The sequence below is a fragment of the Mauremys reevesii genome, linkage group 11 (assembly GCF_016161935.1).
Source record: "Mauremys reevesii isolate NIE-2019 linkage group 11, ASM1616193v1, whole genome shotgun sequence".
Lineage (NCBI taxonomy): Eukaryota > Metazoa > Chordata > Testudines > Geoemydidae > Mauremys > Mauremys reevesii.
Genome location: NC_052633.1, coordinates 14,351,497 through 14,378,984, shown reverse-complemented (window position 1 = coordinate 14,378,984; position 27,488 = coordinate 14,351,497). Strand labels below are relative to the sequence as shown.

The following is a 27,488-nucleotide window of genomic DNA, read 5'->3' as shown; positions in this document are numbered from 1 at the left end:
GGTACCTAATTCTAAGCTCATAAGGCTACAGAGTGATTTCCTAACACAATTAGCTCTGTGTCCATAATACAGTCATCCCAAGATACACCTGTTCATCTACTGTATTATTTAGTTGTCTTTTTAATGGTAGCTTTTGGAATATTTAAGAAGGTGTGACCTTAAAGCCATTGAAAGTGACCAATGTATGTGTAGCTAGATGTTGGCTGATGGGTGGTTGATCAAGGGCAGTGTGTTAAGATTCACTATGCATAAAAAGACCTAAGCATGTATATGTTTATAGGTGGGTTGCGACAGGCTGCTTGCTATCTTCAGCATAACTCCTTCACCGCTAGCCAGTTAGTATCAGCAGCTTCTTTCCAAGGTTTCTCAGGCACCTGGCCTGCCCAATTGGCTAATGGCATGAGGGGCGGGTGGGAGGCTGATACAAGCAAGTAACATACATGTTCTTTTCGTATTGCTCATTTATGTGCGGTTAATGCCTTCAAAATGTGTGCTCTGCCCAATGAATGGTTAAACTTATGGAAGATGAATGTGGAAATAACATCTTCTGGCTTTATCTCCTTAATGAAGGTCACAGCAAAGATATGTAAACACACCGCTGGCTGGGCCATATGCAGGGGGGAATTTTGGATCTAAAAACATGAGCTAAAGGGCGAAGTCCATTACCTTGAAGGCAGCGGCAGGCTCACAAACCTCTAGACACAGTTTATCCACTAGTGGGGGACAGAGCTACATGATGTTCGCCTGGCTGTTATTACTCCTGGGGGAATTCTGACTACTGTACTCACACAGAATTCATGTCCCCCGCAGATTTTTTTTGCTTCCCCACAGAAAAAAATATATTTTCTGACAGGGAAGCAAAGAGAAGCAGCAAGAATGGTCATGCATCCCTCCGCAGCAGCATGGGTGTGTCATTTCAGGCACCTGGAGGAGCTGGCGGAGAGGTAAATCACTGCGGCGGGGGGCGGAGTGAGGCTCTTGTCCGGCACCAGGCTCAGAGCCAGGTCCGGGTCAGATCCACCACCAGAAACTTCCCCTGGTTGAAGGAAGATCCCCCCCCTGCTTTCAGCCCTCATTGCTCCTCAGCCACAGGAGGATGGGTTACTGTTTAGGGAGCTGTTCCCCCATCCATCCAACCCCATGCATCTGGACCCTCCATATCCAGACCCCCCTACTGAGCTCACCCACCTTGCTGAGCCTCACCCCTGCATCTGGAATGCCCCATACCCAGAACCCCACTGAGCTCTACCTCTGACACTTGAACCCCCACTCAATGAGCCCCATTCCCCCCTGCACCTGGACCACCCTGATAAGACTCCTGCACCTGGACCCCCATCCCACTGAGCCCCAACCAGCTGCAACCAGACCCCCTCCCCCCGCTGAGCCCCACCCAGCTTCACCTGGACCTTTCTGCAGAGTCCCATTGCCCCTGTGCATGCAGATCCCCCACTGACCTGCCTGCACCCATATTGCCCCACACAGAACCCTCTCAACCCACACCTGGATCCCCCCATACTTGGTTCCTGCTGAGCCTGCCTGCCCACAGCTGGTGTGGCTGGCATGGAGGGGCAAGGCCCGGGGTGTTTATGGGGCAGACCTGGCCCTCGCATGTTGTCAAGTGCAGCCTCACTGACGAGTCGGTGTCCTGGGGGTTGGGGGCTGCCGGGTGATCTCCCACCTCTGCGCAGCCAGTGGTTCATGTACCCCACTACCATGCTGGAGCCTCCACATTTATTTACTGATAAATAAAATTTGCATTTTTGGGGCACAGACTTCCCTCAGGAGTATGTGATGTAGGACACCAGTAGAGTTGGCCAAAATTTTTAATTCAGAATTTTTGGATGCAAAGTGACTTCTGAGAAAATGGAAATTCTTTCATAACATAGGTTCATATAGTTTTTTTCAAACCCCCCTCCCCCCCAAAAAAACCTTTGCTTTTTGTTTTTTGACACCTCCCTCCCCTCAAATTTAGCAAAACTTTTTGATGAAAAGAATTGTTTAATTTTCTTAGGAAAATAAAATGCATTTCCCTTGTAGCACTAAGCACTAGTCTCAGGTGTGTGTACAGTGAAGAGTAGACCTGATTTTTTGCAGTTTTTTCTAGAAGTGGTGAATGTTTCAACATCCAGGTTTGACTTTCATTGTGGTCATTCTGCAGCCACCTTCTTATTCAGCTCATATCTTTCAGAAACTACCTTGCTAGCTTATATAGTTAAAGCTGAGCAAACAGTTTGCAATGAAAATTTTATTTTAATGAGTGTAATCTCTTCTGCTCACAGATTATCAGTGAGCAGAGAGCAGATTCATTATTCAAAATTATTTGTTTTTATTTATTTATTTATTTTGGCAAATTATTTCTATATCTACATTGATCAAGAACAGTTTTCTGCAAGTTGTTGGTATCCACCATTTGACTCATGCTAATCAGATAGGAGAGGTGTTTCTGGTCTATGATAGATAAGTACATGCACACTCTTGATACAAATATAAAACCTGATCTCTGCACAATCTTGTGCACTTAGAAATTTTCTTCATGCAAACTTCAGTGACAGTAAAATTAAATGTCACCAATGTGTGAGAAAGCAAACATGCTGGGGGGGGGGAGGAAGGGGGAGGGGAGAGGATGAATGTTGCCCAAGCAACTTTATTTGGAAATAGGGAATTTTAACAAATATTTTCTCAACATGCTAAATTTGGAGAGTGAGAGTCATCCTATATAAGCAGTATGAGATGGAATGTTCAGTTATCCATCCACTCTTAGATCCTAATGGGATTGATTTTTTGCTAGTACTCCAGGAGGCAAAGAGTTCTCAAAGTATTTCTGATATCAGCTTAAAAACTAACAAAGATAAAGTAGTAGGATTTTCCTGTGCTGGTCGCTGGATGAGGTATTCGGCAATGACTTGTGTATGCATGAATAGTAGTCCCCTTAGTGAGACAAGGTGGGTGAGGTAATATCTTTTGTTGGACCAACTTCTGTTGGTAAGAGGCAAGCGTTTGAGCCACACAGAGCACCTCTTCAGGTCTGGAAAACTTAGGGCACATCTTCACTGGCAATGTCCCATTTCACTGGCCGCGGCAGCGCTTTAACATGGCTTGCATCCGAAGAAGTGGGTATTCACCCACGAAAGCTCATGCTGCAAAACATCTGTTAGTCTATAAGGTGCCACAGGATTCTTTGCTGCTTCTAACATGGCTTGTGTGGTCACAGCGCAGCACTGGGAGAGAGCTCTCCCAGGGCTCTTAAAAAAACACCTCCATGAGGGGCGTAGCTCCCAGTGCTGGGAATGCGGCTCCCAGTGCTGGTGCACTGTCTACATTGGCACTTTACAGCGCTGAAACTTGCTGCGCTCAGGGGGGTGTTTTTTCTAACCTCTGAGCGAGGGTAGACAAGCCCTTACTCAATGTCACAGCTAAATACAAGGTGGCACAGATTGTTTTGTATAAGTAGTTAACACACATTTCAAGGGACTATTCAAGGTGAAGTGACCCGTTAACACCCTTCCTGTCATGGGGGAGGGGAGGGGGAAGAGGAGGAGAAAGCAGCTGAGCAGTGAGGTTGTTAGTCGGTAACAGATTGTTGTAATAAGCCATAAATCCACCGTCTTTATTAAGACCATGATTTTTAGTGCCAAGCAAAGTTATGAGTTTAAGCTCCCAGGCTTGTCTTTTGAACGTATTGTGTAGGTTGCCTTTCAGGATGAGGACTGTGAGGTCAGAGATAATGTTCACCCACAAGTAATAGTGTTTTTGTCTTATCACCTCTGGGTGAACACTTTTCACACAGGCTATGTCTACACGAGAGACTTTACAACAGCAGAGCGGTACCAATGCAGCTGCACTGCTGTAAGATTGCTCGTGTAGTGCCGACGGGAGAGAGCTCTCCTGTCGACATAATGAAACCACCCCCAACGAGCGGTGGTAGCTACGTCAGTGGGAGGAGTTCTCCCACCCACATAGCGCTGTGCACACTACCACTTATGCCGATGATGCTTATGTCGCCCGTATGTGTGTTTTTTTTCTGCACCCAGAGCGATATAAATTTTGCCTATGTAAGTGGTAGACCGGCCTCGGTCTGAGTACCTTTCCCAGGTCAGGTCTACACTACAGACCTATATCGGTATAAATACTGTAGGAGTGTGTGGCCGTCCCTCCCTGTCAATCTTGGAGGGAGGCCACACCTCCTTATTATCACGTATCTGTCGTCCTAACTCTGGTAGACAGTGAACAAACACAAGCCTAAGGTGGGGAGGCTGCCACCCCAGGGTGGGATGACAGCAGGGAGTATGGGAACCTAGGCCCACCCTACTTCACCAGGTCTCAGCCCAGGGCCCTAAGAGTGGCGGAGGGCGGAGTGTTCTGCCACTGGGTCAGCAGGGATCCGGCTGCAACACGCTAACCTGGCATCAGGCAGCCACTCAGCCAGACTACAGCTGGCTGCCCCGGGCTACTTCCTGCCCTCCCCTTGGGGTGTACCTGGATCTGGGGGTCATCCTCCATTTCTCTGGGATGCACTGCCAGTGGCAGTTCCAGCAGCGACTCGGTCTGCTGTGACTGACAGCTCTGGGGTGACTGACAGCTCTGGAAGATCTGGTGAATCCTTGGGGCAGCAGAGGTCCTCTTCGGCTTCCCATGCCAGGGGCAGGTGGGAAGCACCCATCTTCCTTGGTGGCTGCAGCCCAAGTGAGCTGCAGGGTCCACCTTTTGTACTTCCTGTACCACCCCTCTGCCTCCAGCGTGGCAGGCATGGCCTTCCGGGCCCCACTCACCAGGGGATGGGCAGTAGTCCCTCCCTTTCAATCTCAGAGAGAGGCCACGCCTCCTCACTACAATTACCTTGCTCAGAGGTATGAAAAATCCACACCCCTAAGCAACAGTTATAGTGATCTCACCCTTGTGTAGACAGCACTATGTTGACAGGAGAGCTTCTCCCATTGCCAAAGCTACCAGCTCTCGGGGAGGTGGATTAACTACCCTGATGGGAGAAGCTCTCCTGTTGGTGTAGGAGCAGCAGCATTTTAAGTGTAGACCTCTCCCAGACCTGAAGAAGAGCTCAGTGTAGCTCGAGAGCTTGTCTCTCTCACCAACAAAAGTTGGTCCAATAAAAGATAATACCGCACCCACCTTGTCTCTCTAAAATCTGGGGACTGCATGGCTACAACGCTGCATACAGTAATCCACTTGTCTGAAAAGTCTCACTGACACCCTGGATTGTTGGAGGTGGATGAACAGAAAAGGAAAAGCAGATGAGTTAGTTGCAGCTCATTTAGAGATGATTTTGAAACAAAACTCCTGACCAGAATCCTGTTTCCTCTCAACCTTCAGGGAGCTTCAGATCTAGATCTGGATCCAGTATTTCCAGACCAAGTGTTTTTCATCTGTGTGGGAGGAAAGAAATTGGCTCCTCCCATGGAGAAGTGTTTGGCTTCTGAACTGATCAAAAAATGGGGCAACAGTTTGAGATAATTTGAAGTTGTTTCCATTTTAGTGTTCATTTAGTGACCCATTCTCATTTTCAATGAAATTTTTCACAATATATTTCTGATATTTTAATGGACATTTTTAACCAAAATTTGTTCCCTCATTTTCTGTGAGTCAGTAAATGAGAATTTGAAAACAACTTCAGTAAAATTTCCATGAAAATTGGTTTGGAAAAATATTGTGGAGATTTCCACAAAAACTGTACAATTTTGAGAACGTCAACTGTTTTTTGCAGTAAGCTTCATTTAAAAAAAACCAACCACCACCATTTTCTGATTGGATAAAAATTGTGTGGAAAATTGTGACCTGGTCTGCTTAAATGAGGGAGATGATGAAGAAATAAGAGACAATGCCACCAAGAACATGCTGAGTCTGATACTGGACTGGCGTGTTTCCCAAGAGGAGTATGACACTCAGCAAAACACTGACGTGGATGAACTAGGAAAGAAAGGATTTAAGATGTAGGATAGCGGAGATGCAGAGTTGGTAAAAATAAATAAAACAGAGTTGTCAGCATTGTGTATTGATATTATGGTTAAGACAGCAGTTAGGCAATTGCTCTGTGGATGCTGATATTACTGTTGCCACAAGTACTGCAGACTTTAGGGAAAAAGCAACAGGAACTGGGATGTGTGCATGAAGCAAAGCCACCATTCACTCATGTAGCACAGTGATACAGCATTGCAATGCAATACATTCCATTCATTCTGCCATCGTGGTACACTGTGGCGACTTTTACTGCATTAAAATTTTGCTTTTGCCCTTTGTAAGCTGGAATCCTGTTTGAACATTCTCTCTTGTAAGATGTCCCTGTTTCTGCTCTGGCCAGGTATACCAAGAGAGCAGCCTTTACAAAAATAAAGAGCACATGCAAGGACATGGTCATTCTTTCTTTTAATACCTTCTGTCTGAGCTGGTTTTTGAACCTCTGTGCTTGAGAGGGGCAGAAATATGGGTATGTTTTATTTGGAGTTGAGCCTAAGACACCATGAGGCTCTAGATAGGTTTAGGCCAGGGTTCTGGTTTAAGGCACAGTCAGGGATAGGGTTTGCATTCAGATTCATTGCACAAAATGAATTTCTGCTGCATCTGAACCTCACATAGAAAATAAGCATCTGTGGACCTATTAACGTGTAACAGTCTCTAGAGCAGCATCACAGCATGGAGTCTGGACACTTATGGGAGTTAAATAGAAAAATAATGGAAAAATCATCCTGTAGAACTTAATAGAGAATTAAATCCTGCCTGTAGAAGTCTATAAAATTGTTCAAAAAAACCCTGAAGAAATTGTATAATGCTCTATTAAATTCTATAGGTTTTGAATTGAATTTTCCTAGAATTTTCTGGGTTTCATCCATATTAGATTTTATAAGACTTTTGCATAATTGTACCCCACCTGTCCCCTCCCCTAAATGTACCCAGCTAGAGCAAAGTCTGCTGAGTTGCTGGATTTGGGCCTGCATGAAGATTTTATGATTTAAGTAAATTTTTCTACTAAGTGGCTGATGGAGAACATAGAGGAATGAGCTCCCAGGAAATGGGACCAACCCTGCTCCACCAACATATGTTAACCCTGAAAAGGAAGGGATGCCTCAGAGAGAAATTCAGCCTTCAGAGCAATTCACCCCTTACCTCTTCTACTGACCAGGGTGATGGCTGGCTTTGTCGTGGGGATTCCGGTCAACTGGGAGCAGACCTGAGACCACTAGTTGATTTCACTTGGAAGAAGGGGGCCTCAGGGAATGTTTACTGTAACAAGGGAGTTAGCATAATAGGGTTCACTCTAATGGAGTTTCATTGCATTTCAGAAAGGAGCAGAGATACTGCAGCTTATATCACTTAATGCTCAGCTAAGTCCAATGCAGTTAGGTAGGGATGTAAAGAGTAATATGAGCCATAAATAGAAGGCTTGTAACTAGAGAGACAGACTGGTAACCAGAGGATTGGAAAATCTAAAAAAACAAACAAAAAAATAACCCACCAGGAACAAGCTAAAAATATAATTAGAAGAGGAAAATAAATAAATTGAATGCTGGCTTTTGAGACTATTTCAGACAACTATCAGAGGGCTGTCCAAAAATATTTGAGGCAGGCAGAAAGTAAAAGAGAAAATTGGTCCATAGGAATTGGAAAGAGGGACGGAGGAAACAGCAGATCAGTTAAGGAGTTGCTATACTTCTGTCTGCTCGGAGAAGGAGGAGGATGAGCTGAAATGAGGATCCTATTTCCAGATGGGCTGGGGTGAAGTTAATGCACAGGTAGACAAGAGAAGCAAAGGTAGTCTTGTAATTAAGAGTGAACTGGGACTTTGGAGATCTGGGATCAATCCCCAAATTTGTTACAAGTTTACTGTGTGATCTTGGGCAAGTCACTTAATCTCTTTGGTCAGTTCTCTTTTCTGTAAAATGAGGATAATACTTCCTTTTGTCCATCCCCTGTGTGTCTTGTCTACCCAAATGAAATTCTTGTGACTAGAGTAGAACAGTTCCTGAAGTAGCTTCCAGCACAGGGATTACACATTGCTCTGACCCATGGAATTCAGGTACAAAGCTAAAGTTCCCCAAAGCTCCAGAGGAGTTGGAGGTTTGGAGTTCAGGCCTGTTATAGAGACAGACCTAAGCTACAAATTCCCTATCCAGCTCTGAATCCAGAACTGAACTTCTCTACAGTTTAGGAGGTTTGTATCCAGTATTCTGGTTTGTTTCCCTCTCTGGTTTGAACAAAATCAGAGCTGGCTCAAATCGTCACCCTAAAGTCATCCTAAAGAATCTGAATCTCCCTTGAGTTTTAAAACAAATTGAATTCATTTTTGTGTGTGTGTTTTTTTAAAATAAGAAATATCCCTCCTTCTCTGCTCTTCCTGATTTTTAGCCAGGAGCAAATATAAATATCTGGCTTGGCTGAAATCAGGAATACTGGAAATTGCAAAAGAGGGGCTGATTGTGTGCAATTTTCAGTTGGATTTCTAGACCAAAATGGCTTAGAGTTTGCTTCAAGAGGCCTTTCTGCCTCTGTTGAGGGGGGACTCCAAGCTTGCTATAAGTCTATTTGGTGTGAGGAAGAGGCTGCCTTACATTTTCAGCACCAGGAATCTGCTGCTGAAGGAATTTAGGCACTGCCACACCTGTGGAATTTTCTGCCCATCTGGCCAGTTGACTGCTCCATGAGAAGACAAGTGTGTATTCTGGAGCCAAGGCAGATATGGCATATGCAGTCATGGTCTGTCCTTAATAAATACTTCCTGCTTCAGAAAACTGCTTCTAAATAGAGGAAAACAAATGGGCTCTCACACAGCTCAAGTTCCAGCATGGTTTCCTTTGTTTACCAGTGACCAGCTACTACTTGGAACTCTACAGCACACAGAGACATCTAGTGGCTGAATAGCAGACTGCAAGTAAACATAGCATTACAAAGACAATTGAAGAAAGTGTGGGAGCCAGTGTAACCCACACATCCCCTGGGTGTGGTGTTCTGTCCCATCTAGTGATACTGAGACCACTTAGAGAGAGAGCTTAATGAGTCTGCTCTACAGCCTTTTAGTTTTTAGCTCATGCAGTAGAGGCTTATGTATTTAGCTCCAGAGGTCCCAGGTTCGATCTCGCCCACCAACGACCGGAGTCTGTCGCTGTTACACAGGCTGTAGCAAGAGTATATTGAAGCAGGGAGAAATAAATCCAGGAAGTCAGTAAGCGGTTACCCTGTCTAGCAAGCCTAAATAGCAAAGGCACGCTTATTGGTTCATTTTGCTAAGCGATTTGAAACAGGGGGAAAAAAAACGATAGAGAAACCTGGAATTATGAAAAATTCTGATAAAGTAGAGAGGATTATAGCAGGTGCATTAAAGTTAATTCTGGGATAGTGCTATGACAGGTCTCAGAAATATTCTCTAGACTACAAATGGAATGCTGCTAGAATAGAGAATGTGGCTAGAAGAAGCTTTGTAAGTGCATGCACTGCACTGCAAATACACATCAGTTGAGGATAGTGGTTTTCCTTTACTACATGTTTATGCAGTGCCTAGTGCAATGGTGTCCTGATGTAATTGAAGCCTCTATGTGCTATTGCAAGAATACAGGAAATCTAACAATAATAATTTACGTGTTAAACCTGAAGGGTGTTAAAGTGCTTCACAAACTGTATTCAGGCAGCACTGTTAAACTGCGGTCACTGCTAGGGAAAGAGATATTAGCCAAACAGCAGCCAATGCACTTCACAGTTGTGGTTGGAGATGAAATTTTAGTGCAGGCTACCAAGGAAAACTCCTCTTCTGAAAAATGCCAGAGTTCATACAGAGTGGGATGGAATTAGGGTTGAAACCTTTCTAATGGTTGGTAGCTGGACCTCCGAGGCCTCACCCTTTCTCTGCCTCTTCCCCCCCAGATTAAAAAAACAACAACAATGGACATCAGGTCTTGTCAAATGGCATCAGGACACACAAGACAAAACCTGGACTGTCCAGGTGGAAACCCGATGGGTGGCAACCCTACAGGAACTCAGTTTTTAAGTTGAAATCTCCTCTACAGTAAAAACTGATAGGCCCAAGGGTACAACTACACAGCAAAAAATAAAAAATCCCCACAGCCATAAGTCTGAGTCTGGGTCAGCTCACATGATGGCATTAAAAATAGCAGCATAGACATTCCTGCTTGGGCTGGAGCCTCAGCTCTGGTAAGTGGGGAGGGCCTCAGAGCTGGGCTCTAGCCCAAGCCAGAATGTCTACACTGCTGTTCTTATCCCTGTGGCACTAGCTCTGCAAGTCCGAGTCAGTTGACGCAGGTTCTGCGACTTGCCTGCGTGGGTGATTTTTGCTGTGTAGATGTAGCCTCAATCACATTTCCTATTAACTAAAAGTAGGCTAGCAGCGCAGAGAGGTGGTAATGCTCACACTAGAAATGTGAGTAAGAGTAGTTGCTCCAAGGATGCAGAGTAAACAAACAAGGCTCTTAGATAATGATAGACCAAGGAGAGGGAAATATCCCCACATCTCTAGGCATGCAGGGAATAGTTCACCGGTGCTGCAAAGGGGCTGTACAAAGACCATTGTACTCCTTAAATCCCTGCATAGGACTGTGTGAGTGTCCGGAGGTAGGAATGGTTTGCAATGGTTGTGTAGGGAGGTTGTGTAGGGGATGGTGAGGGATCTGAGGTGTGGGTAGGGTACCAGATGATCCTAGGAGGGCAGGGCGCCACTGAAGCAAAAAAAAAAAAAAAGCCAAATATCAGGACAAATGGCGTCCCGACAATACATCCGTCGGGACGCAGGACAAACAGCTGAATATCGGGACAGTCCCAATTTTATCGGGATGTCTGGATACCCTAGGTGTGGGTGCACATTTACAATTGGTACAGAGGGCTAGAGATTACAGCAGCAGAACCTATCACAGGTCCTGTTTTGAGGGCTAGATCTTAACTCCCCAAACCACTCTACCTGCACAGAGCTGGCTTTATGTAGGTGGCATGAGTTAGCCTCTACGGGAACAACATCTTCTGAGGCCAAGAGTTTCTGAAAGAATGGGGTTCTAAAGTTGGGCTCCTAAGTTGGTATTCAGGGTTGGATTTTTCAACAACACCTAGGAGCACAAGTCCCATAGGAAACCTAACCCATAAGCTGCCAGATAAGTGCCCTGATTTTCAAAGGTTCTGGGCAGCTGGCAACTTCTATTGAAATCACCTTTCATTTTCAGACACCACCTGTGGTCCATGTGCTGCAGACCCTTTTTATTTTAGTAGCTGTAGAAGGTCCCTCTGAGGAAGAAATTTCTTCTGTAGGCAATGGAGTGTACAGGCACTCTGCGGAAGGAACCACTGCTTTGGAATGAGGAGTTCATCAGACTGATCAGCACTGTGAGATTTGGAAATTGATCAAGCTATATTTCATTAAGTAATATTTGAGGCTGGAATTGTCAGAGGGGCCCTAGGGAGTTAGCCACACAGTGTGTGTGGGGAAGTGTCTTTAGTACCCCCCCACACACAAAAAAATTAGGGATTGCATTAATAAATAAAGGAAATACTTACTTTGGAACAGAAGCTCATTTATCTCACTTTATTTAGCATGGACAAATTGAATCATGGTACAAAACTATTCATTAATGGTATATTGAACAGCTAATGTTTTTATTAATTTTTACCTTTAGTCCCCACTAATAATAATAATAATTAAAAAGCCCCTGCAACCTTGGCTCTCCACAGAGAGGAGAACCTTACTAATTTGCCCCGATGACTGGGAGACCCCTTGAAAATGACTGATTGTTGCACAGTAGTAAGTGAATGGAAAAAAGAAAGGAAGATGCAAAGATAATACTTCTCCAAATGTATTTTAATTCAGTTACTTGTCAACTGTAGTTTTTACAGTGTCTTGTCATATACTAATACATGAACTGCAGTGTATTTATAACAGCCATGAAGTACTTAATATGTGAAATTTTGGATGAATGTTTGCTGTGATTGTTCAGTGCTGTAAATGAAATTCTTCCTGTCTTTGAGTGTTCATCTAATTTGCCACAAATGGAAAGTAGTTTCTCCATCCCCTTCTGCAGCAAAGTGATGGTGGCATAATCTTTTTAACAACAAAATGCAAGGGATCACCCTCTAAGATATGCAGAAAGCTACTTCCAGCAGCGACAAGCTTAGCACAGCTCCTCCAGCCTTGGCCAGTGGAGTTTCCATATTGGCTCACAAGAGTACTGCTACTGCTTTTGAGCCAGCCCTGTTTGGGTCCTGGCTGTCAGGACTACATGCAGAGTTCGGCTGCCAGATGGGGACTGCTAATTTGTTAAACCAGCTCTAGGGAAAGGCGTAGCATAGTTAATGCTCAGAACGAGGAATCATTTGCCCAACTATTCCCAGAGCTCCCACTGACTCATATGACTGTGGGCAACTCAAATAACCTCTCTGCCCTAGTTTGCTCAGCTGTAAAATAGATCATAATTCCACAAAGCATTAAACAGCTAACCTTCGCTATCTGTTACTGCACACTTACCACGGAGACCTATTTGAAGTAAAGGAGAAAATTGAAATAGTGTCAGATACCACTGATAAGAAATGCTGGCTTCTTAATGGGGATCTCTGTACTTATCTTCCGTGCAAGGGTGTTGTGGCTTAATTAATGTCATAAAGAGCTTTGAAATCCTCCTATGAGCAGTGGTTGTAATTACAAAATGAAAGTGTTAGGTCACCAGTCCATAGCCACAGCAGTCTCTCTTGGCATAATTCCTACCTATGAAAATTAGCTCGTCTAAGTGGGAGTGCAGTCACTGACTTTCATGGTCTGGGAGTGGAATACAAATGTGGTGGTATAGTTACAGAAACTCTAGTTAGGGTGACCAGATGTCCTGATTTTATAGGAACAGTCCCAATATTTGGGGCTTTGTCTTATATAGGCGCCTATTACCCCCCACACCCATCCCGATTTTTCACGCTTGCTGTCTGGTCACCCTAACTCTAGTACAAGGTGTCTTGATAGCTTATAAGCCCCCTCTAGCACTTCTGAGGGAAGAAGGCCTGCAAATTGCAGTAATCAGAGACAACACACCCACAATACCATACCTACCCATCTCATTCCTGTTCAGCTCAGAGCCTGCTGGCATAAGCCGTAGAAACGGTGAATGTGCTCAGGATGGATGTTTTTTACCTTGATATATCAAGTAATTTTAAAACAAGACAAAGTACCTGTATCACGGTAAAGTTCCTTTGAAAGCGATGGACAAGTGACAGAAACACCACCCACAAGTAACAATGTTACTCTAGCAAAATGGTCACAGCAGTTATAGTTTATATCATAGTTAGCTCAGAGGCCTGTAGTGGGGTCAGCTGCCTTCAGAGTGCCACCTCGTGGCCAGAGGTACCTCGGCTGTGCCCAGCTCATTTTCGCCACTCTTCAGGGCTCCTCAGAGAACTCCACACAGTGCAAAGGAAATTGAACATTCCCTTCTTGGTGTCCAGTTTACTCAGTCCTCCAGTCCACTGGTCCTGCAGGCCCCAATCTCAGTTCAGTGTCTCTTTCCTGATAATCTGAAATACCACAGTCTTCCAAAATGGAACTCAAACTCACATAGTCCTCATCTCAGTTTCAGTGGGGCACAACCCCCTCCTGTCTTTCTGCCTCCTCGCACCTCCCACCTAGAGTTTATCCTTCCCCACTGGTGCCTTTCCCCCAGTGCAGGAGACTACTTAGGCCAGGGCTATACTAAAAAGTTAGGTCAACCCAGCTATGTCCCTCAGGGATATGAAAAATCCACCCCGCCTCTCCCCAGTGACGTCATTAAGCCAAACTGACCCCTGGGGTAGACCATGCAAGGTCAATGGAAGGATTTCTGTTGACCTAGCTACTGGCTCTCAAGGAGGTGTCTTTACAACAGGGATGGGAGAACCCCTCCCATCACTGGAGCAAGCGTCTATTCTGAAGCACTACAGCAGCACCGCTGCAGCATTTCTAGGGAAGACAACCTTACTCTCTGCAGGCATAGCCAGAGATTCACAGCCTTCCCCCCACAGCTTACTGCTCCCTCTCAGGAGTGACTCACTCTGGAATCAGAGCTGGCTAGCCCCAGCCCTCCAGCCATTAAGGGGCAAGCCACCCCATTGCGATGGGACCTATAGTGCTAAGCACTCCCTAAGACAACCACTAATTCACTGAGGTTAGGAAGAAGCTCTCCCAGGGGACATGTTATTCTATAAATATCTGCTGTGGGGTCTCTTGCATCTCCCTCTGAAGCATCTGGAGCTGGCCACTGTCGGCGGCTGGATGCTGAACTAGATGGACCAAGGTGTGATCCAGTCTGGCAGTTCCTATGCGCTAAGAGCTGGACCCTGCGAGGCAGTTGGCACTCTGACCCAAATCCAGCAAACCACTTAAGCACATGCTTGATGTTAAGCATATGAGTTATCCCGTTGAAGTCCAAGTTAAGCACGTGCTTATGTGCTTTGTTGGATTGGGGCCAGCATGTTCAGCATCTTGTCAGATCGAGCCCCGAACAAACACATAATAAAGAGACAGTGACTTGCCTAAAGAGTTTATTCCCTCAGTTAATTGCAAGATACAGAAGGTGGATGACGTGAACGAACAGTCTGGGAGGCGGAGGCAAAATGGTCCAACAAGCACCTTTATGTCTAGCCTAGCTCTGTACTCAGTTTAACTTGTCATCCACGTAGCTGTTGCCAGCTCACTGTGCTCTGTAAGCATCATGGCAGAAAGGAGCATGAAGGAGGCATCTGAAGGGGGACAAGGTAGTATGGGGGATGAGGGAATTTGTGCTTTGCATCACGTGGGAGCCGTGTACCTTGGATGTTTTCCTATTAACCTCAAGTCTTTTCCCAACTTTAGGGTGTGCTCATTTAAAATACAGATCTGAGTGTCATCATGTAACTTGTTTCTCTAGGCACAGACGGCAAACTTGGTGCTAGATGATGGAACGAAGATGAAGGGTTATTCCTTTGGCCATCCGTCGTCCGCAGCCGGTGAAGTTGTCTTCAACACTGGTCTTGCTGGGTAAGGCAAAAACAAAGGATACTAAGTAGGGATCTTTTTGTAATGCAGCATTAAATGGCGGAAAGAAGATAAACAGCTGCCTGCTCATTATTAATTATTATTATTATTATTATTTATTTTATTAAATTAATAATAATGTATTATTTGTATTACCATAACGTGTAGGAGCCCTAGTCATGGACCAGGACACCGATGTGCTAGGTGCTGCACAAACACAGAACCAAAGCAATAGAGGCTGATGCTTTTAAATCCACAGGACTCAAGTTCAGCCCTCCCAGAGGTTCCGTCCAGGGGCATCATTACAAGTGGTGACTCATGCAGGGATCAAACATGCTGTTGAGCTCTGAGCCCCTCAGCTAGGGAGAGTGTGTGATGCACGCTAGCATGTTGGGACTCTTTGTCCAACTTTAATGTAGAAGCTCATGAGTCTGCTGTAGCCTCAGAGCTAATGGACCTGGTCAATCGAACAAGATCACTGGCCACTTTTTCTGCAGGATTGTCCAGATGAGAAAGTCAGCCATAGCGCAAACTTGCTTCATATAAGGAACAGCAGGTATCAATGGGAGGGAGAATCGAGACATTTCCAAAGTAAAATTGAAGCTCAAGGTTTCAATGCAAATCTTTGTGCACCTGCTCCACTCTCCCCAAACTCTGCTCTCCCTATGTTGAACAAATACTGCAAGATGGTTTTTTAAATAGTTCCATTGGTGAGAACAGTAAATTACAGCCTAAGAAATCTGTTTGGAAAGTTTTGCATCACAAGGCAATTACTTATGCTTTTCGACAGCACTAATTACTGGCTGTGTTAATATACCTGCCAACAAACAACTGTTTAATATAGATCAAAATGATGGAGGGCACCAGAGTTCTCTTCCCTGTGATAGATTATGGGTAATAAATCTTGTCACATCGCAAAAGTCAAGCAACACCTGATGGATTAATTTCCCTTCAACACTGCAGCTCAGCAGCAGAAGCTGGATTTAGTATTTGCTTACTGACGATACGTAGAGGACACACTCAGAAGGAATGGTTTGTTCTGGGGGCAGATGGGGAAGAAACAAAAGACTAGGGGTTAAGGTTTATTTTACTGTCCATGGGCATAACCTCCTACCTCCCAACCACCTTGGGTTTTTCAGGACTGTCCCACTTTGAACTCAAGCCCCCTGTCCTGGTTGAAGTAGAACATTTTCCATATTGAGTGGCACCCACAGCCACATGTACGTTATGCATAGTGTGTGCCATTGGCAGAGGCAGAGTTCAGGAGGGCAGCGGTTTCAGCCCCATTGGGAGTGCACAGTGGCTGCAGGAGCTCAGGGCTGGAGAACGGGACCAAACCTGGGTGGACTGGGCTGGGAAGCGGGGGCTGAGTGTCGTGCAGACTCAGCCGGTGTAGTGCTGAGCCCAGGAGCTGCAGCGAAGATGGCTCCCAGAGATGGATGGTGACCAGTTGCATCCCGCTTTAGGGTGGTAGGAAACCCTGACTGCTATGGAGAAGAGAATGCTTGTGGGGGGGGGAAATAAGACCTTGCATTGTTCTCGCAGGCACAAATGTGTCTGGGTTTGTTACAAATCCAGGGATTGCTGGGCAGAGAGTGAGACCTCGGAGTTCTCCCTAGCTCTCAAAGTCCCAGAATAACTAAGGCCTCAAGTATCGAAAGGAATCAGTTCACCTGTGGATTGACTTTAATGACACTGTACCAGGATAAGGGTCTGTCAGGCACAGGTCCTGGTCAGGATAGATAGCAAGTTACTAGTCTGGAAGTGAGTGTGCTGATGAGCTGATGTACTGTTGGCATCGGAGTGACTGTGCCAAGACCTCTCTTAAGCCTCTGAGCAATGCCCTGTGAGAACTGAATGTCACTAGAATCCTGACTAGGTTCAGACTGAGCTTGTGAATTAGAAAAGACTATGTACTATGACAAACTGAACTCTTGAGTTGTTGCTTAACGTTACAGCATTTTGGCACATTTCCAATTTGTTGACAAGGTTTTTTGGTGACATTTTTTAATTTTGGTGAACAGGATGATTTTTCACAGAAATGGTCACAAAAAATTCAACTAGTTGGTATAAAAATAATTTGGTTTTAGAAGAAAAAGCAGGAAGAATTGAAGACACTTTTGCAAAAAAAAAAAAAAAGTTTCCCCTTTTTTTTCTTCCTGACGTGTTTGCTCCCTTTTTGTGTCTTTGTTTCCCACGGATTTTCTAGCGGAGGAAGTGATTGGCAGGAATTTACAAAGATCAGGCTGGACTTGTCATGCAAGCCCCGAGAGGACTGGACCCTGATGCCTCTTTAGTTCTTGTGCCACCTGTGTCATTCCTTGTGCCATTCCTCCAAGCTATAGGAGGCATTATCCCTGCTTTAAGAGCATTATGTCCCAGTGCAGAGCTGTGCCTATACGTCACAGCCAAACCCAGTGGCTTTTTGTCAATGTTTTTTGAATACAAATAACACACAAAGGTTAATTAAGTTGGCTTTGTCATTAATGAAGGATGTTTGGTGGTGTAAACAATCCAATAGGAAGGAGACTATATATACCTACCAAATGTATGCATACCATGCATTTACTATAACCATATGTTAACTCTGAAAATCTTATGCATATTTAACCAGAGCAGGAAATATATTTCCAAAAGCAGGACAAGCATACCGAGGAATATTTCATGGACATTGTTTAAGTGACACGTCATTTCTCTGAGTTGTCTAGAGCACTCACTCGTCTGTATCAGCCTGCAACCATTCTGGGTTTTGTAAAGAGTTTTCCAGTGTTTGACAATTAATCTTTTGGCAGTGGGGCTAGTGTTCCATAAATATATTTCTTGCAAATTGCTGATATCTGGTAAACTGTGGGAGTTTCCAATTACATACCATTTAAACAACAATAATAATACATTGTGTGTCTATACAGGGCAAATTCATCCTGAAATACCCAATGCAGTTGGGAAAGTATAAGAAAGGATAATTTGATCCACTGCTGAAATACAGCCATTTCTGGGATGTAAGACAGCAAGTATTTAACAGTTCACAGCAACAGGACATAGAGAAAGTGAAGAATTACTTATTCAGTTGGAGCGGCAGAGGCAAATGTAGGCCGAGTGCAATTATCGGATATGGAAAATGGGGCTAAAAATGTTCCAATACTGACCTCATAGAAACCTTAGGGTTGAGTATCAATTCAGCAAAACATTTAATCGTGTGTTTAAATCTATCCATCCTTGGGAGTTTTCTCCAGACTCACCATTGCCTTGTATTTGGGAGTTCACTGCTGGCTGGGTTATGTTGGCTTTTCCGCCTGCAGCCCCACGCCAACCATTGTCTGTTGTTTGTTTTTCACCCAGGTACACGGAAGCCCTGACAGATCCCAGCTACCGGGGGCAGATTCTCACCATGGTTAACCCCATTGTAGGCAATGGTGGGGTGCCAGACACCGCTGCCTTGGATGAAATGGGCCTCAGCAAGTTTTTAGAGTCTGACGGAATCAAGGTAATAGCAGCAGCAAAGTCAGGGCTGGACAAACTAGTCCAGTGGAGACGTGATTTAGAAACACAAATCCCGGGGGTGGATGGGAGCGCACTGACATCTTCCAGGCTCGTCCACGGAGGGGGGGAAGTTAGATGGAACGTCCCAGAAACACGCAGAAGATTGGGGTTTTTTGTTTTTTTTTCTTTATCTTTCTTTCTGGTGCCTCAGGTGTGATTTTGTCTCCCAGAGGCAAGTTGTCATAGAGAGATCAGATCATGGCAAGGGAGAACCGTTGGAGCACAGAGGCTGTCTTTGCTGAAGAGATTGGTGAAGGTCAGGCTAGATCAGGGGTTCTCAAACTTCACTGCGCCACAATCCCCTTCTGACAACACAGATTACTACATGACACCGGGTGGGAGGAGGCTGGAGCCTGAGCTCTGCTGCCCTGAGCAGGGTGGGAAGGGACCAGAGCCCTGCCATCTGAGGCTCAAGCCCTTGGGCTTCGGCTTCAGCCCCATGTGTTGGGGCTCAGGCTTTGGCTTCAGCCTTGGGACCCAGAAAATCTAATGCTGGCCCTGGCAACCCCCTTAAAATGGGGTCGTGACCCACAGTTTGGGAACTGCTAGACTAGATGGTCTAATGGTCCCTTCTGACTTTTAAAATCTGAATATCCTCCAGCAGGACCATTTGATACGGCAAGGATTACAGTTTTGCCAAGTCACTGTTTGGAATAGGAAAATGAGGTGTACTTAGCAAGTGGCACAGGCATGTAAACACTTCTAGTATAAACAGAGATAGAGGTGGGTTAAAATGCATCAGCTGCACATGGTTAACGCTTCCACTAATCACAACTCATTGCCCCGGGGTTGACTACGCCTATGTGGCATGTGAAGATTTTAGCACTTGCACTTCCACCTTAAGGGTCCCAAAGCTCCTTGCGGCTTTTGGGTTGGTCCATATGCAGCGTTGCAGTGGTTCCTGGGTAGGTGTAAATAACGTCCACCTTTGGTTAAACCAGTGCAGCTTCTTTGTGTAGACGAGCCCTTAGTTTAAACTGCCCCAGCTATCGGGGAAGGTAGATGGTACCATTATGGGAATAGTGATGGGAGAGGTAGGGGTATGAGAGCAATGGTTGAAGTAGAAATGAAGCCCCAAGGAGGAGGGGGAGTTGCAGTGGTGCTGCTTACCAAAGCCAGGGAGAGGAGCAAGATCTCTCCTGCCTTCTAGCAGAGGAAGAAGAAAGTTGGCTGGTTGCAGGACATTAGGTCTCTTCCTTCTTCCCAGATGAGAGAAAAAGGACAGGAGAGCGAGAGAGCTGAAATGAAGCGCAATAGTGGTCACTGTCATTAAGTGTTTTCCAGAAGGACAATGATCATCACACTGAAGCCGGCTAAAAACACTCTATGTACTTCCCTCGATTGACTTTCCCCTGAAAGGAACTGCTGTTGTTGCCACAGCGATGTGATGTGACTGTTCATGGGAGGAGCGGTGGTTTTGTGTAATCACAAATGGTGGGGATGGAGGAGATGATCCATGCCATTGTGACTGGGAGGGAAGTGACCTCAATATCTCCATTAAGATATGGTCCATTCCATGACAAAGCTTGGGAAATTCTGCCTATGTACATGCGCGTACACACACACACAGAGTGGGGACTTGGGTTTTCCTTACTTCCCGTAAGAGCAAAACGGAATTTCTTCTCTTCTTTTCTCTTTGCAGGTTTCAGGTTTGCTGGTGCTGGATTACAGCAATGACTACAGTCACTGGCGGGCAGTCAAAACTCTGGGACAGTGGCTGCAAGAAGAAAAGGTGAGAGATCTTTGGGCAACCAGACCGGAAACTCGACATGGAATATCGGTTCTGAGGAAACTGCTAAGTGACTCCTTGAGTAATGGAAACCAAGAGAGAGAGATTCTGGTTTATAGTGAGCTACAGCTCCTATCATCAGTCCTTTGGTTTGTGCTAGCAGGCAAACCCCTGCTGTCTTTAGTTTGCAGGGGGCTTTTCTGGGTTTCCTACTTCCAAGACAATGAGGAGACACGGACAAGACTAACTAGGATAAATGCTCATTAAGTGGGGATATTTGGTTCTTGTTTTTTTCACGTTAGGTTAAATTTATCCTCACTTCAGTTTCTCTCCCTGCCTGTGTGATTACTCTCCATTACTTTCCCTTCCAACTATTTCTCTTCAATGTGCTCCACTGTTTCAAACTACTCCAGGTGCACACACCAGTGTGTGCTGCTAATGGATCAGGGGTCTGCTCAGGTAGGCCCAGAGTCTGAGGCCACTCACCCCAGTGTAAATTGGGAGTAAGTGCATTGAAGTTAATGGAGTCCCACTGATGGAAAACCAGGGTCGCATCCCTGAAGTCAACGACTTGTTGTCAGTGGAGCTGTATCAGTTTACATCGGCTGAGGACCCAGCCCCCTGGTGTTAGGCCAGAACGGGGCCCGCAGACTAGACAGAAAGGCATATGCCACACAGGTGTTTCATTGTACGGGTACCAGCTGCCCAGCACAGCACCTAGATACTTTGGGGAACCCTGCCATTTCTGAGAGGGGACATGGGGAGGGGAAGGAATGTGCAAAGGAGAGAGAGAGGGAAAGAGAAGGAGAGGTGTGTCCTGGGACTGTGTCTCTCTGATAGGCTGCCCAGCAAGGTGATCTGTCTGTAATTTTCCCCTGGCTATTCTCTGACTGGAATCTCTTGTATGTTTCCTCCAGGTGCCTGCTCTGTGTGGGATTGACACAAGGATGCTGACTAAAATCATTCGGGGCAAGGTACGATCCCCCTCCCTGATCCCAAATACATTAAACCCAGCCTCATCCCGTGCTTTCCCTAATGGCTGAGAGAACCACAGACAGACATGGTGGCCTTGGGGCTATTGACTCACGCTGCTCCTCGGGACCCTGCTCTGCCAAGCACTGCGCACCACACACACTTTGACCTGCCAGCCAGAGCACTGCTCCATCTGCCGCCCCATACGACTCCAGTACCCGTGGAGCTGAGGCAGAGCAGGAACTCTCTAACTGTCCTTGAGCTCCTCTCCTCTTGGCTTCCCACTCCGTACAAGTGGGTCAGTACAAAGCTGTGCTGACGTCGGTGCAGGCCGGGGGGAGAGGGCTTGCTACAGCCTGAGGGAGTCCCAGGGAGGCAGGTGTGTGTGCGTGTTGTGGGTAGGCCGAGATGGGCAGACCCAAATATAGGCAGAGAGGGAGAGAGCTTGATGGGACTCCTTGCATGTTATTTCATATCAGACCCTCCAAGGAAAGGGCAAGCCCTAATCTAACGGGTTTTGAGGCGATGATGCGGCTGCGCTGCACAAAGCTATTTCCTAGATGAGGCCAATTACACCTTCTTGGGGCTAAGCCTTTTATTTTCTTTTTTATGGCGATTAGTCCGATCTGGTTTCCCAGCACTGACCCTTGAAGGGCATGGGGAATATTACGTTACTGGAGGGAGGTTAATGGCAAGGTACATTTCACATCTTGGGTAAAACAATTATCAAATCCATCTGGAATAAAAATCATTGCACCGCTGAGGCTTTTCTATTGCTTTTGTCTGTTTTGGTTTTTTCGTTAGGTATTTGGGTTGCATGATACAGTCCAAACCTCCATTCCCTTCACCCAGCTGTATGTATGAATGACCTAACTTGCATAGTATAGTATTTGCACAAATGAATACTAAGGAAAATGCCGGGCTTTGTAGACAGAAGACAAGTACTGTTTAATATAATAGGTTTGTAAATGGAAATACATTTTGTACTTCCTTGATACGTATCCCCTAATGGATCAGTGCCCCTTTCATCCATAGTAAATGTGCTTTCAGTAACCATTTGCTTAGCATACACCGTACGGTAGTAATGCACATTATGTTGGACGCAGAGCGATATTGGTTTATGGTTTTTAAAAAATGCATCATGTCACCTTTTTTCCCCACTAATCTCAGTCAGGTTGAAAAACTAGCTTAATATTTCACTCCGTGTATGTTTATCAATGGGAGATGAGAAGAGGGTTTCACCATGATGAATGCATAAATGAACAGTAAACATGGGGCACCGTTTCATTAAGTAATCCAGTGTCAAGGTAAGACACTGTGCGTGTGAGGTGGGGGGAGGGGGGTACTCAGCTTTTCCAGGGTTGCAAGGCAGTGCTCAGCGGTTTTCAGAGCTCCCAAGTGGCTGTCTCTTGAAGGTCACACGGGCCTTTTCAACTTCTGCGCCATATAAACTTCACCAAAACAGCAAATGTGAGAAGGGAAAGAGAAGTCTCCTCAAAGTCCCAGAAAGAGGGCAACTTAGCAAATAGTTTGTTAATGGCATTTTACCTGAAATGAAGACCTGGGAGACAGACTCTGCCAGCCCTACTCACATGGGGGCTGTCTCTGTCCCACTGTGGCTACGTGTAGTGTATGATGCTAGGTGGTATGAGTAAAGGTAGAAGCTTTTAGCCCTTCCAGTGCCTGCCATTGCCACTTACCCACAGTTTGCACACACAGGTGTCCATGAGACTGGAGTTCCTTGCTCTAAGAGTAGGGAAATGACTGCAATGTCTCAGGTACTACAGTGTGTGTCCTGGCCCTGGTCCAGCTGTGCATGGGAGTACCTTTGAAGCCAGCGTGTAGTCCCATTGCGCACATTAGTGTGGGGCTATAGAATGTAGAGGTACCATGCTTTACCACAGGAGTTTGAGGAAGGGATATGAAAAGGACCCCTCGCTCCCTTTCACTTTCCTCCTCCCACGCTGAAAGGTCCAGCCATGCCTCCGCTGAGAAGAGAGGATGCAACTCCCTGTGCCTGACACCAGAGCTGCTCCTGCAGTCAGCCAGAGTGGTTGGCAGAAGGAAAACATTTACGGTGCATGCTGGCTTTGGGAGTGCTACCAGACCTACAAGCCGGCCATCTTGGGAGCTGAATTCTGATCTCCCCTGAGTAGCACTGCATTTTGCTACCCCTAGACAGCTGACCTAGCCCCATATGCACTGATTTTATTGCCTGCTTTGCCTCCCCCAAAATATAGGGTGTTTAAACCGCTTTTGATACTGGTGAAGGCTAGCAAACTTCTGAAGATGCCTGCAGTGGTTGTAATGTTAAACTAAAGTCTTGGAGCAACTGTTCTACTTCCTATGGAGTTTTGTCTGTCAGCACCTGCACCACTGTTTGCAACTTCTTCTTTGCTCACACTTAGCTGTCTAATGCTTTATTTCCACAGGGCACAGTCCTGGGGAAGATTGAATTTGAAGATCAGCCTGTGGAGTTTGTAGATCCAAATAAGCGGAACCTGATTGCAGATGTTTCAACCAAGGTGAGAATTCTCTCTCCAATGTGTACACTTGAGTAATAAAACTCCTCCCCGTTTGCCCTAGAGAGTTTCCTTTTTCCTTATCATAGTAAACGCTGCGCGTTCATCGATAAATCATTGTCACTTGACTATGCAATCTGGGGACCTTTAAGTGCTTTTGCAAACTGTACCATGCTCCAAAGCTTTTGAGGATTACCCATTAATGAGTGCAGAAAAAGCACCCCTTTAGTCCTCTGCTTGGAGCTGGCATTAGAAGGAGTACTGTGTTGAGTAGGAATGGTCTAAATAGTTAGCCTAGGAACTGGCAACACCAGATAGGGGACTAAAAGAAGGGCGAGACCAAGTTGTAGTAGGTGGTAGGTATCACCACGGTGCATGGGGGCGATTTTCACACGGTAAGAAGAATTTTCAGCTGGTGGAAAATGTGGTTTCCCTTAACGGAATATCAGTGAAAAGTTGGAAATCCCAGAAAACTCACAATCCTGTTTGGTCACTCTCTTCCAGCAGTTTTTACTAGTTTGGTCATAAAAGCTTGACTTTTTGTACTGGACAGGGATTCCCCCCGTCCCCGGGGTAGGTGTTACCCATAGCTACATACTACTGCTCTAGGTAGCATACAGACCAGTAACGAACACAGATTGTAACCGTGTTCTGAGGGTCTGCAAACCATGTTCCACTGTAACAAGGTTAGGCTGTTAAACCAGTACAGGCACACATTGATGTCATGTCTGCACTGCAATTGTTAACTGTATTATAAACGGCGATGAGCAGCCACAATCTTAAAAATCAGTTCCCTATAAACAGTTCTGATTTAAGGGATGTGCCACAGTATGTATCATACGTCCAAAATTCCTCCTGGACGGTGACTTAAGAACCAAAAAGCCTGACATGTCCAGGAAAATACCCCACCTAAAGTTCTTTTTGAAAAAGATGGGCCTGAACTAGAAATGAGCTCAGTTTCACATGTGCTATGGTGGGGCTGTGCTATGGTGACCACATGTCCTGATTTTATACGGACAGTCCCGATTTTTGGGTCTTTTTCTTATATAGGCTCCTATTACCCCCCACCCCCGTCCTGATTTTTCACACTTGCTGTCTGATCACCGTAGGGTGTGCACATGTGTGGGTCCCAGCTGCTCCCTGCCCCCATCATGAAACAGGTTTGCAGGGTTACTGTCCTGGGAACTGCAGGGCACCAGTGGACGTGGGGCCGGCTGCAGACAGGGGCATGGGGCAGGGCTAGCTGGAGGCGGGTGTGCCGGGCTGCCTGCGGGCAGGGCAGGGGGTGCGGAGCTGGCTGGAGGCAGGGGTTGCCAGGGTGCCTGGAGGCAAGGGGGTGCGGGGCTGGCTGGAGACTGGGGGTGTGGGGCTGGCTGGAGACAGGGGTGTGGGGCTGGCTGGAAGTAGGGCAGGGCTGCAGGGGTGTGTGGCAGGGGTTGGCTGGAGACAGAGGAGTGCGGGGCTGGCTGGAGACAGGGCAGGGGGTGCAGCAGGGGCTGGCTGCAGGCAGGGCAGGGGCTGGAGACAGGGGCTGGCTGCGGGAAGGGGGTGCAGGGCTGGCTGGAGCCATGAGCTGGCTGGTTGGCTGGCTGTGGGCAGGGGTGCAGGGCTGGCTGGAGGCAGGCTGGCTGTGGGCAGGGGTGCAGGGCTGGCTGGAGGCAGGGCCGCAGCAGGGTGCGGCAGGGGTTGGCTGGCTGTGGGCAGGGGGTGCAGGGCTGGCTGGAGGCAGGGGCTGGCTGGAGGCAGGGCAGGGGGCTGGCTGTGGGCAGGGGTGCAGGGCTGGCTGGAGGCAGGGGCTGGCTGGAGGCAGGGCAGGGCCACAGGGGGGTGCGGCAGGGGTTGGCTGGCTGTGGGCAGGGGGTGCAGGGCTGGCTGGAGGCAGGGGCTGGCTGGAGGCAGGGCAGGGCCGCAGGGGGGTGCGGCAGGGGTTGGCTGGCTGTGGGCAGGGGGTGCAGGGCTGGCTGGAGGCAGGGGCTGGCTGGAGGCAGAGCAGGGCTGCAGGGGGGTGCGGCAGGTGTTGGCTGGCTGCAGGCAGGGGGTGCAGGGCTGGCTGGAGGCAGGGGCTGGCTGCGGCAGGGCAGGGGATGCAGGGTACTCACTGGGAGAGCAGCTTGGAGCAGCCCAAGCAGCAGGACGCAGCCCAGGCCCTGCAGAGCAGCTGGGGACCCACCATGCAGCAGCGGGAGCCCCAGGGCCAGGGGTCAGCAGCAGCAACAGGTCCAGGTGGCGGCCCACATGGCTTCCGTAGCGCCCCCGGCAGCCGGAGGATTAATCAGGGCTGCCCAGAGGATTCAGGGGGCCTGGGGCAGGGCCGGGTCTTCGGTGGCACTTCAGCGGCGGGTCCCTCTTGGAGGGAAGGACCCACCGCTTAATGCAGCCGAAGAATGAAGCGGTGGCGGTAGAGCAGCCTAAGTGCCGCTGATCACGTTTTTTTTTTCTGCCGCTTGTGGCACTTGTACTCACCGGGCGGTGCTCCGAGACTTCGGCAGCACTTCAGCGGTGGGTCCTTCACTCGCTCCGAGTCTTCTCCTGCACTGAAGCACCCGATGCCGAAGACCCAGGGCGAGTGAAGAGCCCGTGGCCGAAGTGCCGCCGAAAACCCAGAGCGGCTTGCAGGGCCCCTGCGGGGCCTGAGGCTAATTGCCCCACTTGCCCCCCCCGGGTGGCCCTGGGAAGAATGACACACTTCCTGGCCGGAGCCCATCAAAGCTGCAGTGCCCCCTCCTCACAGGGAAGTGGGTTAACAACTGGTTCTAAAACAGCTTCAAAATTTAACAACCGGTTCTTGTGAACCGGTGCGAACCAGCTCCAGCTCACCACTGGTTATAACCCAGTCAAGGGGCAATGTTTTTGGAATGGGTCCCTTGACTCTGATGTAGCTGTAGTGCAGACAGTGCCTGAGTCAATCTGCAGAGGGCTGAAAGGGTAGCAGTCAGTGGCAAAGCTAAGAGTAGAAATTTGGGTGGGCTCCAGCTTAGGGTGGACAGACAATGACAAGAGGTTTGACATCACAGCAGATCATTTGCATTGCATATTGTATATTATACATTATTGTCTATTCTATTGCATCTATTTGAATACTTGATTGTATTCTGGGTGCACAGAGGGGATTTGAGTGCAGGGAGCCTGGGGGCTGGACTGGCCAGTGAAGAGGGGGTGATCCCCACCGCCTGATGGGAAGCACAGGTTAAGCTGGGTCAGGCGGGCCAGGTGGAGCCTGCACGGGACCTGGCTCTTGGCACAGTAGTCTGGGGCTGGGAGACATTTCAAGTGCTGGACATAGGCAGCGGCACAGCCTGCTGGGCTACTCTGCTCCCTGCTGGTCATAGCATTCGGCAGATGGGCCGAGAGCCACCTGTTATTTAGCCAGGAGTTCCTGATCTACAACCATGCAGGTATTGGCTTTTGCATTTGCACAGATTTGGATGGGGCTGAGTGCTAATTCTGTCTATGCCCCTGATGGCAATGAGGAAGGCTGAAAGGTCAATGCTCTCTTACGTTTCTGAAGAGCCCCTTATTGTGGCATACAATGACAGGTTAACGCGTGTTTCTTTTTGATTCCCTGGGGAATCTCACGAAATCGCTGAGTCCCTCAGATCAGGCACTGTACACTTTTCCTCCAACTACACTGTATATTTTTGGAATGAAACTTGACTGTTCCGTACATGCGAATGTGCATTTGCCATCAGCTGATCTAAACATTATAATAAAACCCCTCTCTGTTATTTCCTCCTCTTGACGCTCTTGGTAATGGCAGAAT

At 47.1% G+C, this 27,488-nt stretch overlaps 1 protein-coding gene across 2 annotated transcripts in view; it reads left to right on the top strand.

Moving 5' to 3' along the window:
• Positions 1-27,488, top strand: part of CPS1 (carbamoyl-phosphate synthase 1) — a 131,743-nt gene that overhangs the window by 2,667 nt on the left and 101,588 nt on the right. For both annotated transcript variants that reach the window (XM_039494419.1, XM_039494420.1), the window contains 5 exons: positions 14,859-14,968; positions 18,305-18,449; positions 20,148-20,237; positions 21,152-21,208; positions 23,639-23,731. In XM_039494419.1, the coding sequence (XP_039350353.1) occupies positions 14,859-14,968; positions 18,305-18,449; positions 20,148-20,237; positions 21,152-21,208; positions 23,639-23,731 (495 nt within the window). The remainder of the gene's footprint in view (positions 1-14,858; positions 14,969-18,304; positions 18,450-20,147; positions 20,238-21,151; positions 21,209-23,638; positions 23,732-27,488) is intronic.